Consider the following 13,373-nt stretch of genomic DNA (forward strand, 5'->3'; position numbering starts at 1 on the left):
AACAGATTATAGCAAATCATGAGTCCAATTGTGTGTGAACGATGAGCGCGTTCACATCGCCCCAGGAGGCGCGTCACATCTCACATCTAATCACTGAGGGGGTGAATGAAAACAAGCCCGATCCTTGACAAATATTTCCGTAAACGTTGACGTATCGCTCGGTGTTTTGTTGTGTTCTGGAAGCGCCTGAACACCCAGAATCATCCATCCGTACGCTTTGGTCTGGGCGACACCCCGATGGAAACGTCACGCTACACGAACCGCCCCTAAATCGATTGTCCAATAGTCGAAGCGCGTCCTGAGCGCCGGAGAGCCGCCGGGATAAAACCTCCGCCGGGCCCGTCAGGCGCTCTTACGGCTCCGTTATACCGGAGGAACTCTAATCCATTCGATCTAGCAGCCAAACAGAATATGTGCCATTTTAACTGACACTGTGGCGTTGGATAAAATCCGTCGGATATTTACAAGCGTTTCCTCTCCAAAAGGTAAAACATGCTTAACATGCATTAGCCTAAATATAATTTTGCGCATTGATTTGATGTGGATTTAATGGGGTCGGTAGCTGTAAACTTATTGATAACTGCAGACTGTTCAGACAACAACTTCTGTGCCTCATAGTAGGCCTATAACACGCAGTAAACAAGCGAAGTCTCTTTAAAAACGAGGAACTTGGCGTTAACTCATCGACTAAACAAAGTGCTTACCTATCAAATATGGGAGGCTGTTTGATGCAAATAGTCATTAATACATTTTAGGAATAATAACAATAGCCGTAACTGTCAGGTTCACCATAAAATGTCCTTTTGCAGGGAATAAAACTATCCACGCAGGAATATTTTCACGCAAGACCTCATATGGACTAAAACACAGCAAATTAAGTGAGAGTGGACACTCGGACATATAACCAGGACATCAAGAGACCAAGACTTCTCTGAGAAATGTCCAACACAACTGGGCGAGGTAAAAACAATAAACGAGTTGTTTTGAAATCTATAGCGGAATCTGTAGATCACCTGAAATGTCTAAATTTATCAATTTAAATTATATTTTACCACATAGGCAGCGTAATGTTCATCATTGTACAAACTGACATTCAGTTCAAGAAGCTATTCAGCGAATACCAGACAGACCTTGCTTTTATGTTATTCGTTCATTTTACAAATAGCTACTGTTAATTTACTATCCATTGTAAGAGAAATATAGGAAATGTAAAATTGGCAGTAGTGGTTTTATTATGGGAAGTTATGTGTTATATGGCTAAATTTCCAGCGCTCCGTGTTGGTCTCATGTTATATGAGGTAAACTTGCTGATACATATAACAAATAGATATTTCTACATTCATAACACAAACCCGATTTTCGAAAATGTAAAAAATAAATAAATAAACTTTCGTAATGAATTTGTTGTTAAATAGTTTATCTAACAACTGAAGTGCAGAAGAAGGGAGCAGACATCTCGAGAGGAGTTAGACTCGTACAGATATTGACTTTTCCTTCAGAGGTTAATGGTTTAAATCAGTTTGGTGTTCAGTTTAACAATAAAAGCTTATAGAAATTGAACAAGTAAACCTGCTGCAGACACCACATTTTAACACATGGATTTTTGCTGGTAATTTAGTAGCTAACAGACATTTGGACACTGGTGCTTGATATTGACAAATATATATCCCCAATTTACGACTATATAAGAGCGGCGATGGGGAAGGACATCGTTCAGTTTTCGTGTTTGGCCCCGAAAACCGCTTTCCTGCGTTTTCTCTTTTTTTACATGAAATTTATTTTATTGAAAGTATTGAAGATGCGTTTTATAAGTTTGCTTTTACATCCTATAATATGTTTTAAATTGTTTTATGCAACATCATATATAGCACTTCTGTGGAGAAGATTTTCCCTTACGATTTCAGTCTCATTTTTTACCTGAATATTTCGTTGTCCATGTTGTTAAACGTATCATTTTAAATGTTTAAATTATTTTTATGTTCAATTGTTCAATTAAACACGGTTATTATGGCCTAATTTGATGGAATTTCGTCTCATGTTTTTCACCCTATTTGGGTACTAAAATTGTATTGAAATTGCGTAAGATTAATTGTAGGGAATAGATCCATAATTTCAGAAGAAATTAGATCTAACATTTGTAGTATAACAAGTAAACATTAATTGTAAATAAATTGTTAAAACTATTTTGTAAGCGACGCGCAATAGATTTTTGTAGTTCAGGCCATGATCCAAAAAAAAAGTCGCGTTAAAAACTCTATTAATAATGTGCATAAAAAATTTAATCCATCAATAAAACTAGGCTATTAGATTTGGCTGCTGGAAAATGAACTTAAAACGAACTTAAATTGGTACAGCATTTGGAATCTGTGTTTACATGTTCCCAAAGCATTATACACAAAACAAGCATTTTGCAAACAAAATTTTACCCAGAATTGCGCTTAATGTCTTTTGTTCTTATTTGTGAAAACGAATGAAAAAAACAAAACAAAACAAAACAAAAAAACCTACCCCTGTTTATTGTGAAATTAAATTTTATTGTGCGGATTAGTTTAGAACTAGCTGTTATATATATATACGACTGAAATCTATGAAAGGTCACCATTTAGATTTTCAGCTCTCTCTCTCTCTCTCTCTCTCTCTCTCTCTCTCTCTCTCTCTCTCTGTGTGTGTGTGTGTGTGTGTGTGTGTGTGTGTGTGTGTCTATTCTCCTGGGGTTTCTCTGCTTTAATATCCTGTCGCTTGCTGACTCTTGGCGAGGAGAGTTTGACACACTCCGCTAACACCGTTAATAGCACCGTTTGATGTGGAAATGAAAGCTGCAAAAGAGCAAAAGGGGAAGAAGAGACTGAATGGGTTAAATTAAAAGTGAGGCGCTTGTGAGAGTCACTGGTGCGGCGCAGCACGACACACGAGCGCGGACAAATTTCGTCACAAAAGGGCGCATGGCGAAAACATAAAAAAACGAACATTAACATCTGCTGCTTATCATCAGTTCCATTATCCTGACACTGAAAACAAAACCAATTATATTAGTAATAATGATTTCTTATTACTGAACAATAGTTTCCTTATGAACATCGTATGTTTTACATTTAAATATTTGTAATTTTTACACTTGGGCCTAAGCTCCCTCTCCATTATTTCAGTGCAAAGGATACATTTTTTTCAAACATTATTCTTTCCCACTTATAAAATTTTACGTTTTATAGTTTTAATTACCTTAGAACAGGTTATTTATACTCAAAGACACAAAAACGTTACGGCTAAAACTGGTAATAGGAGTCGGTGTTATCAGTACATATATTATCATAATTTCTTCTACATCTGAGGTGAGTTTAATGCAGTCAGTAAATCACAATATTCTACAGGACTTCTGTGTCCCACAGGACCATGAGATACAGATATGGAACCTTTTCCAGCAAACTTGTACAGAGCGGTCTAGACCAGAAGCTGTCTGCATACAGTTAGCTTGGTGAACTAGAGTTTTATATTATTGTTTTGAGTGTGGAATTGGTGAGAGTGTCCGCTGGGTTTACAGAAACTAAGAAAACATCAGAAATGCTGAAGACATCATAGTGTAGATGACATGACATCTTTTCAAGTCTGTCTGTGAGATTGTTGAATCTGGAAAGGTTTTATTCTGGACACTGTTGAGAATATACATAACTTTTTAGAAGAGTGTTAATGTGATTCAGTAGTTAGCTAGATTTCTGTAATAAGGCAAATTAAATTCACCTGTACTGAAAGAGGCAGTGTTCATTGTGCACGTTTGTCTCACACATTTGGCGTGATGTTTATGTGTGTTCATGTCCTTTCACCCCCAGGTCATGGGGGTCTTAATCAACTAGGTGGCATGTTTGTGAACGGACGCCCACTCCCGGAGGTCATCCGGCAGAGGATTGTGGACATGGCGCACCAGGGCGTACGACCCTGTGACATCTCCCGCCAGCTGAGGGTCAGTCACGGCTGCGTCAGCAAGATCCTGGGCAGGTAAACAGTCCAGAGCAGCCAGTGCAGCATTCAGCACAGTGGTTGCAAATAAATTTTTCTTCTTATTGTTATTTTATTCAAATATTGTGTCTTATTTACTATTAAACTTTTTTTTAAACTAAACTTGTTTAAACTTGCTTACATTACCGTCTTAAATCATATTTCTATCTCTGATTAAAAATATTTTGTATTACATTAAAATAAAGACAAATTTAATCATTCTGTTCTGTTTACATTTGAATGTGAAGTCAAAATCAACCCCAGCTTTGTTTTAAAATGTATCGCAAGATCTCCTAACTGAAGATCCCGTGATCACAAACACAAAGCACTTCCGTGAAGTGATCATCACATGTTCCCTTCACTAACGGACTTCTACTAGGACCCTTTGTGAAGGAACTCAGTTGTTCATTTTCATTTGGAACGTCCCTACAAATAGTGTCCCTAATCCCGAAGAGCCCTTCAAGGGCACAAAAACGCCGGCAAATGTTATCAGACACTGATTGTCATTCTGCCAGATTCAGGACGTATGTTTATTGACCAAGCTGCACTTGCAAGAACTTGTGCTGATTTGCTCTAAAGTAACCACCCATATCAAGTACTCCATATATATATATATATATATATATAATGTTACACACAATATACAGTCTAAGATGGCATACAGCACAGTGCATGATGTATACATGCAGAGTGAGCAGACTGAGAGTAGAGCGAATCTAGCAGAAATTAAAGAAGAATAAATGAGCAGACGGGTGACAGAATAAAGCAGTGAAAGCAGTCAGTGAAATTCACTCTCAGCAGCTGCGTGTATGTTTTGTTTTAATGGTTGTTTCTGTTTCAGGTACTATGAGACGGGTAGCATTAAACCAGGAGTCATTGGGGGCTCAAAGCCGAAAGTGGCGACTCCTAAAGTGGTGGAGAAGATAGCGGAGTACAAGCGGCAGAACCCGACCATGTTTGCATGGGAGATTAGAGACCGACTGCTGGCCGAAGGCGTTTGTGACGGTGACACTGTGCCCAGTGTAAGCTCCATCAACAGGTACTGAACACTGACCTCATCAAAGACCATTATAAATATCTTTGCAGATTTAATCCTACTTTTTGATTAACTCTGCTAACCTGCTGTTTTCTTCTCTTAAAGGATTATTCGCACAAAAGTTCAACAGCCATTCAACCTGCCTCTGGACAGTAAAGGCCTCAGTCCTGGACATACACTGAGTAAGAACACCCACTAATTCACAATAATATCTGATTTAGCTCAGGATGTTTAATGTAATAAAGTAATAAACTGCCCGTTTGATTCACAGTTCCCAGTTCAGCCGTCACTCCTCCAGAATCTCCTCAGTCGGACTCTCTGGGCTCCACCTATTCCATCAGCGGCCTGCTAGGAATCCCACAGACCAGCACAGAGGGCAAGAGGAGCCATGATGACAGTGAGTCTGAAACACTATCAGTGTGCTGATTCAGACGGTTCTAAACGATGCCAGAACCTCCAGGCACTAAACATACCTCAGTAAAGGTTAATGAACAAACAATGACATGCTCCAGTGTTCCTTACTGCTATTTTCATGAGGTATAATGTTGATCTTGAAACATTAAATGAAATTCCAGGTAGGGTTAGGAGACGGGTTTAAGAAAAATGCATGGCTGGAATGAGAACAAATGTATTGAAACTGGATTAGTTGATGCAGTTGGCATAGGGCATTTTTAAGGCAGAAAGTTCTGTATCCAACTCAAATGTTTTAAAAAGAGTCTGTTATCAATAAAGAAGTAATGCACTTCCATTGGTGTTTCAGGTGATCAGGAGAGCTGTCGGCACAGTGTGGACTCTCAGGGCAGCGGCAGCGGACCCCGGAAACAGCTGAGGACCGAACACTTCCCATCCCCGCACCTGGACTGTGGCTTTGAGCGTCACCACTACAGCTCCGACACGTTCAGCCAGACTGCGGCCAGCAAAACAGAGCAGGTAGTGGAGCAAAATGCTGTCCCCATCACTGCGCATATACACATGGATTTTCAGCTACTGACTCTCTGTCTCCTGCAGTCGCTCTATCCTCTCTCGCTCATCAATGGCAGTTTGGACGAGGGTAAAGGCGCTTCAGCTATCAGTCGAAACCTAGCAGCACATCAGGGATACACAGTGGTTGCAGGTAATAACCAGAATCCATATGTAAAAGCCTTTAATTCCTCATTTATTGTCCTTATCAGAACAATATTTACTATACGAAAAGACACTGATGGTGTGCTGTGTCCAGCAGCACATTACACATTTCATTTAGCAAAGCGCTCAATCCTGTATTCCCCAAATTCATAATTCATATTTAATTGCTGTATTCGCCATTTTCGTCATCAATTTTCATATGTGCTTATGCTGTCTGTGATTATTGTAATCCATTCCGTTGCACATCAATTAACATTCATACATTAATTTTTCCACCTGTCTGTCAACCCATTGCTCCGCCTCAGAAGCTCTACAGCCCCTCCCACTCTGTCTGAAACAGGAAATGTCACCTGAGGTGAACAGCTCAAGCCCCTCCCCCAACATCACAGCTAATTCAGCCTTCCTGGAGCTCACTTCCATTTCGGCCCCGTCATCAGTGCCCATTGCTAACAGCTGCAGCAATGCCACTCATTTATCTCATGGCTTCAGCTCATTTTCCCATCATGCCCCAGTGCACGGGCAGTTTAGTAGCCCTCCACTCATTGCAGGTAAAGCTTCACACATCGCTTATGCATCCGTCATCGCAGTTTCCCGGTCTGTCCAGTGTATTCAGTATTGTAGGACAAACCAATGAGTGGATTTGTTGACTGTTTTAGGCAGAGATGTGGCGAGCTCAATGCTGCCTGGTTATCCTCCACACATCCCCTCGGCTACGCAGACAGGCTTCTCATCGTCCACCATCACTGGGATGGTAGCAGGTGAGCCAGCTTTTTGAATTCTCATGCATTTAGCGCCTTTGTTAAGGCAAGTGTCACTATTCAGAGGAGACTTTTTCTATCAAACAGAGTTATTCAAATAAGGCGCTGATTACTTTATGTCCTGATGTAAATGGGTTACAGCTGACTGTATCTGGTCTGGATCTGGCAGAATGTCATGTGCTCGAAAACACCTGCAATAAACAACACTTACATATCTGCTTAATTATAAACTTTTAACAATAAATATCTAAATAAGGGAAGGAGTTAATTAAAGTGACACTGGCTGTTCTGAAAATATTTTGCACTATTTTTTCTTATGGTGGATGTATGTGAACCATCAAACCATCGAACCATTTTACCCAGAGAGTTCAAAATTAATTTCAAGAACTGGTGTGAAATACAGCAGATTTGTTCATTTGAGACAACATTAAAATCATACAGTACCTCTGTGAAGCACACCTGGCTGAAAACACAGGACTATAGGGTATGGCCCAGCCATCCTCGGTGAAAAAAAAGTGCACTTCCATAATGTACTTAAAGTGCTCTATTTTCACACTAATTTTGTACTTAATTTTGTACTTAATATATTAAAAATGATTCTTTAGTACAGGGGTCACCAAACTTGATCCTGGAGGGCCGGTGTCCTGCAGAGTTTAGATCCAGTTTTCCGCAACACACCTGCCTGGATGTTCCTAGTATACCCAGTTCATAAATAGTTCATAGAGCATTATTGTCAGCTTTATATTTGGTATATAGTAGAGTCATCTGTAATTATTTTTATTTTCTCATGTTTTTTTAGTTGATTTTTTTGAAGTGACAACATACAAAACCCCTAAAATAACAAATAATAAAATAAATAAATAAATAAATAAAAATACAGACACGCACACAAGACACTTTTTTGTGCCCTTGAGAAACTATTTACATGCGCATGGGAGTTTTTTGCATGCTTACGCATTACAATTTCTAGTTTTATATAACCTTTTCTAGTTTTGTTTAACCTTGAATAAAACAAGAGCATGTATGCACCTGAATTAACAGAGAGGTATTTGTTCAAAATTTGGCTTTTCTTATGGTAGTACTTCTTATATCAAGGGCTAATGTCCAATTTAACCAATCTTCTGTTGCAGCGGAGAAACCATTACACAAAATGGGCTGATGGCATTTACCATTTAGTTCAAGGGTCTATAAAAAAGACTAGTACTGTAAAAAAGTTTGTAAAATTTGGCTTTCGTTAGGGTATGCCATATTTCAAGGCCGCGGGTCTCTTTAACGCATAGTCTGTGAAACCACGCCGTGAAATGGGCTGATGGCACAGTGTGCATCGTCCTATATGCTAAGTTTAATGGTTTCTTGTGCGCACATAAAAGTCTGTATATATATTTTTTTATTTGTGCAAACATCCTTGAGGCTATGTAATACAGTGCTAAGAATATAGTGAGAAGAAACTATATATTATAACCTGAATTTTGCATCATGAAAAAGTGCACCTTGAATTCATTCAGTCGAATTTGATAATCACTAAAGAATCACTAAACAGCTGCTATAAAACCTCACTTCTTGTAAAATAATTTAATTTAATTCTTAATTTTCTATTATAAAAATAAATAAATAAATAAATAAATAGGGGCAAAAGTCGGGAAACACAATTATTTTTCCATACTCTGCTTTCTTTTTCCAGACCTGGAAAATACTTCCATACTTTTCCAAACCCTGTAGGAACCCTGCTTGAACCCCTCTTACATACACTAGTACACCCAAGTGTACTACAATTTTTTTAATTCAGAGATAGTATGTTAAAAGCACATTTTAGTTCATATTCATGGTGTCCCAAAATAGCACATTTGATGTGCACTTAGATGATCTTAAGTTTATCTTAAGAAGTACTAAAGAATCATTTTTTGTATATTAAGTACAAAATTAGTGTGTGAAAATAGAACACTTTAAGTACATTATGGAAGTGCACTTGTTTTCACCTGGGCAACCACCCAGAGCAGCCTAGCAACTGCACAACGAATCCACAACCACAAAGGCAGTTACTGTGATTCCTATTTATTATTTATTCCTTTCTGCATTTCACCCCTACTCTAGCTTGTGTACTAGTCTAGCTTAGTCTTCAACTTGCCATTGCATGCTATGATGACAAATTACTTGTGATGTTCCTCATTTGGATAAAAACATCTGCTCAGTGAGCTCAAAGTAAATGCATAGCAACAATCCAGTACTGCTGAGTTTCACAAAGGCACTCACATTTATTTCAGGAAATGTAAAAATCTAGTTTTGTGATTCTGCGTTCTCATCAGTGCAGTTTCTCTGAAAACAGCTGTGATAAACATGGTGCAGTGTGAATGTGAGGAGCACACAGAGCATGTGAGAGCGCCAGGAGGGCGGTTTAGAGATTAACAGAGGGACGGGTGGGTTAATCAGTAGCTGATTTGCTGTGGTAGAGCAGGTCCGGGCAAATGGAGGGAACGGAGCAGGAGTTCCGCCCTGCTGCCCGCGGCGCCCCCTCTCACCCGACCACACAGCGCCACAGGAACCATACAGGGGCCCCACTGAGGGATCATGGCTATCAGTCCCAGAGAGACAGAGAAAGACAGTCTGAGGTGGAATGCAAACCCTGAATGAATGCACAATCTATATGGAAAGCATATACAAAGAGTATTTCCATTAAGGAACAAACGGCAGGAGGAGCATGAGGCAAACGCAGCAGAGCTCGATGGAGCTGCTCAGACTCTGATGCACTTTTCTTTTTTCATATGAAGTCTGCCCTGCCAAGCGCGAAATGAGAGGGTCTGATTTATTATTTTTCTGGTGGGCTCGCTGAGAGGAAGCGTTCATACACAATTACTCACTGAAGGGGGGGGATTCAATCCGGCTCCCATAATTACCAATTAGATATTGGAATGTTAAAAAAAAAGAATGGCAGAGGGAGGCGGCGAGAGCATGAATGGCTAAAGGAGGAAGTGAGGGATGGAGAGACGCTAAAGCAGACTGACTGTATGCACCAGTGAGCAGCCGTCCACCTGCCCTGCCTGCGGGATTAATGGTTTACAAGCGCCTCTAACCGCCGAGTGAATGATGTGCTAGAGCTCAAGCTGCCGAAAGCACAGACAGACCCTCACAACACTTACAGGATGAGAGTCTGAGTCTGAATCTGTTGTCATCGAAGGAGTTTGTTTGCTGCATGCTTGTTGTTGCTGTTGTCTTGTTTAATGTGTTTGTAATGGACATGTGTTCACCTGCAGGTCCAGAGTACACGGGCCAGACCTATAGCCACGCACCGTACACATCCTACAGTGACGCCTGGAGATTCACCAACTCCAGCATATTAGGTACACTGAGTGGTATCAACAGTGTGTCTCTGAGGACTTTCAAGTTCTCTTCGTTTTCTAAATGTGGGTGTCTCCACATGGTTATGGTTGTCTAGCAGAGGGTATTCGCTACACATGTGACAAATAAAATGACTTGTATACCCAAATGGGACCGCCATGCCCTTCAACTATTGCATAAAGTTTGAGTCACATGTCCTCTGAAGTAAGTTTACCTTCTGCTAGTAACTTTTTGTGCCTTCAGGCTGTTGAGTGTTTCTGTGGAAAGAAATAATGCCACAGTCACAAGACGGCCGTTAGCCCTCCAGCTCGTGATTAAATTAGAATTACAGAGCAGACCAACTGAGTTTCAACAATACAAAATAATATAACATAAGAAATGTTTATTTTACTTCGACTCCTCACTATACTCTATAATACATTGATGGACTCACGTTGATGTCTCCCCCTGCAGGTTCCCCGTATTACTACAGTTCAGCCGCGCGAGCGCCGCCTCCCTCCACCGCGGCTTACGATCATCTCTAGTACCAGAGAAGAATGGAGATGACGTTCTCTTTTTACAGTGGAGTGTCCAATTGAAAGACACAAGGAGTGAAGAAAAACGAAAACATATTGACGGACTATACCTTTTATTGCCTGTAAAACTAGCCTATTTATGTCTTTTGTTCACGGCCCGAATAAAGGCCATTTACAACCACACGTTTACATCTTTATCCACCAAACAGTGCATTTCTTACCTGTGTTTTTTTTATTTCTCTGTAGCCAAAGACATTTCTGCAAACTGTTTTTAGCAGCTGAAGCATCTGAAGTGTACACGGTTCACAAATACTACGCAACTGACAACGATATCCACACAACTAAACTATATAAATTAAAATCGTATAAATTATTTTAACGGAACATAAGGAACATGTTTCACTGATTAAGAAAAGGAGTAAATGCCATGTTGTTCACGTGACATTTTGGTGTTGGATTCGAGCTGAATGAGTTGATATTGGATGGGCCTATTTAAACGACATTGAAATAACCTAACACAATGTAACAAGCGGATATTTTTGTCTTCAATGGGCCGCATTTCACAATCGTCCACCAAATCCATAAGGATGATCAAAAACATCACATTCAGAAGCCGCATAGTCTATTCAGTCCAAACCATTACAGGAGTTTAATGTTTTGGGGCAATATGTAAATAATGTAGAGAAGGCAAAACCCTATTAAAATGAAATTCATTTATATTCTACACATGATTATTAGGGCTGAACCGTGTGGGGATTCGTTAGTTTTAAAATGTTTATATTGTCGCTTCTATTTTTTCCATCTTATTATCATGCTTATGTTCTATGATTAAACGAGTTTGAGTTCCAGAGATTACGTTTTATTGTACTGTTAATTATATTATTCAAATGTAAATTAATAATTTCTACAGAATTATTTTGAATTAAATAAAGCATGACAAAGTCCATACATGTGTTTTCCTCCTTTTTGTCTTGTTCAATAACAATAGGCGTAATTATATTCCATATTGTCAGAATATAAGAAGCAAACAGCTTGAATGATTATTCTTCAATAACTCAAACTTTAATATAGGCGTAGGACTAATTACATAGGCTGCTGCTAGACTATGGTTGTTGGCGGTGATGATTATGGCGTTTCTACTATTTTCCTGTTGAAAACCATAATTTATTATGTTGCATATTTTTCGCCAGTCAGCGGTTTAACGGAACACATGAAAGGGACAAAAGCAATGATCCTGAAAACATGCGCATCTGTTTAATTTCCTTTTTTATTTTCTGCATCACGTACTTTTATTTGCAATTATTTCTCGCCTCTTTGTGGCCTCATTATAATGGCTCTTTAACGAGGCCACGGTTCGACGGTGCCGCGGCCCACCTGGATCCAACGCGCGCGCGTGATGAATGAGCGGCCGTTTACACTCGGAAACCGAAAACACGGGCGCCTGGGGCTCCGGTACACGACAAGAATCCTGAACAATAAAGACACTGACCGCCGAAGACCCTCGATATTTACTCTGTTTTGTGTGAGTACTGAATGTTGTGTAAATATACGGAAGCGCAGGGAATGTTAATAACATCAGTTTAACAGTTTGGAAATGAAGTAGCTCTACATTGTGAAATCTCACATGAGCATCACCTTCCCCGTGTGACAGCGGTCTTTCGCTGACGATTTAAGCAAGTTTGAATTAAAACATTTCCCATTTAGGCTACCAGTTTGAATTACAGTGTAAGGAAAGAATGATAATGGGTGTTTATGGCAAAACTAATGTTTATAACAAGTGCATTAGGCCTAGCACACTAAATTGTAACAAATGCATACATATGCGTACATAAACCAATCATCCGTAATCCTGACATATTAAGTCACGTAAACGGTGTTTTATAAGGAAAAGTATAAACCCGATCACCACACATTTTGGAAAATCACTCCGATTCCGTTCTGTTCGTTAATAACTTCACCGCCGCTCATGTTCTTGTGCGCATGTCCGTTTGCGTTTTTGTCCAGTTACGTTTTGACATCGAAACAAAAAACTCTGTAATTTCAAAACTCACTTAAACGCTTTGTGAAGTTATAAAACACGAGCTGCTTTTTCGTAATTTTGTATTTTTGGGCGTGCAAACGCACTCACTGAAAACATTTAAACTTCTCTGTTCAAGCACGCAGAAACGAGTAACCAGGAGCAAAAATGTACAAATGTGTGTGCGCCTTTCATGGAGGCAAAAATGACACAAAATCCCCTTCTGTCATTAACTTCAAAAAATGTCTGCCAGTGCTGCCAACTGGGCTCCTGCCCGCTGCGTAATGACCACAACTATCAAACCTTGATGCTGCTGAAATCTAAAGAGAGTGAGAAAAACATGAATGTGTGGCCATAAATGCAATGATAATACTTCCTCCGTCTCTTTTAACAGCCTCTTTCTGTATTTGTGCCTCATTCACACTGTTACCCCTCCCTTCCCCTCGCCCAGGGCGACTCTAGCCCTATTAGCATGGCGCTCGGGCTGTCGGTTTGCCAGTAATGAGTCCGGCAGCACAATACGGGCACCGGGCTGGAACAGCTGAGAGAGGACAAAGCCTCTGAAAATGGGGCTGGGCAGAGGGCACAGAAAGAGAGAG

The 13,373-nt window shown here is 39.9% G+C and overlaps 1 protein-coding gene across 4 annotated transcripts; it reads left to right on the forward strand.

Annotated features, from left to right (window-relative positions):
- The first annotated feature begins 358 nt into the window (after window positions 1-358).
- On the forward strand, window positions 359-11,683 carry pax8 (paired box 8). 4 transcript variants are annotated; one of them, XM_051111187.1, is made up of 12 exons: window positions 363-485; window positions 810-960; window positions 3,825-3,990; window positions 4,832-5,029; window positions 5,132-5,208; window positions 5,298-5,423; window positions 5,787-5,956; window positions 6,035-6,140; window positions 6,457-6,699; window positions 6,808-6,909; window positions 10,158-10,244; window positions 10,696-11,683. In XM_051111187.1, the coding sequence occupies exons 2-12, from the start codon at window positions 939-941 to the stop codon at window positions 10,764-10,766; spliced, it is 1,368 nt and encodes a 455-aa protein (XP_050967144.1). In that variant the 5' UTR covers window positions 363-485; window positions 810-938; the 3' UTR covers window positions 10,767-11,683. The 4 variants fall into 4 exon arrangements, with proteins under 4 accessions (XP_050967145.1, XP_050967144.1, XP_050967147.1 ...); XM_051111188.1 differs by lacking the exon at window positions 810-960 and having other exon boundaries at window positions 359-485; XM_051111190.1 differs by lacking the exon at window positions 6,457-6,699.
- Window positions 11,684-13,373: the final 1,690 nt, after the last annotated feature.

Source organism: Labeo rohita, chromosome 5 (assembly GCF_022985175.1).
Source record: "Labeo rohita strain BAU-BD-2019 chromosome 5, IGBB_LRoh.1.0, whole genome shotgun sequence".
In the NCBI taxonomy this organism is placed as follows: domain Eukaryota; kingdom Metazoa; phylum Chordata; class Actinopteri; order Cypriniformes; family Cyprinidae; genus Labeo; species Labeo rohita.

Excerpts from the sequence above, each read along its gene's own strand:
- pax8 (XM_051111187.1), top strand. The coding sequence starts at position 939 with ATGTCCAACACAACTGGGCGAG. Across the intron at positions 5,030-5,131 it reads AGTGTAAGCTCCATCAACAG|GATTATTCGCACAAAAGTTC; the intron begins GTACTGAACACT and ends CTTCTCTTAAAG. Across the intron at positions 5,424-5,786 it reads CAAGAGGAGCCATGATGACA|GTGATCAGGAGAGCTGTCGG; the intron begins GTGAGTCTGAAA and ends TTGGTGTTTCAG.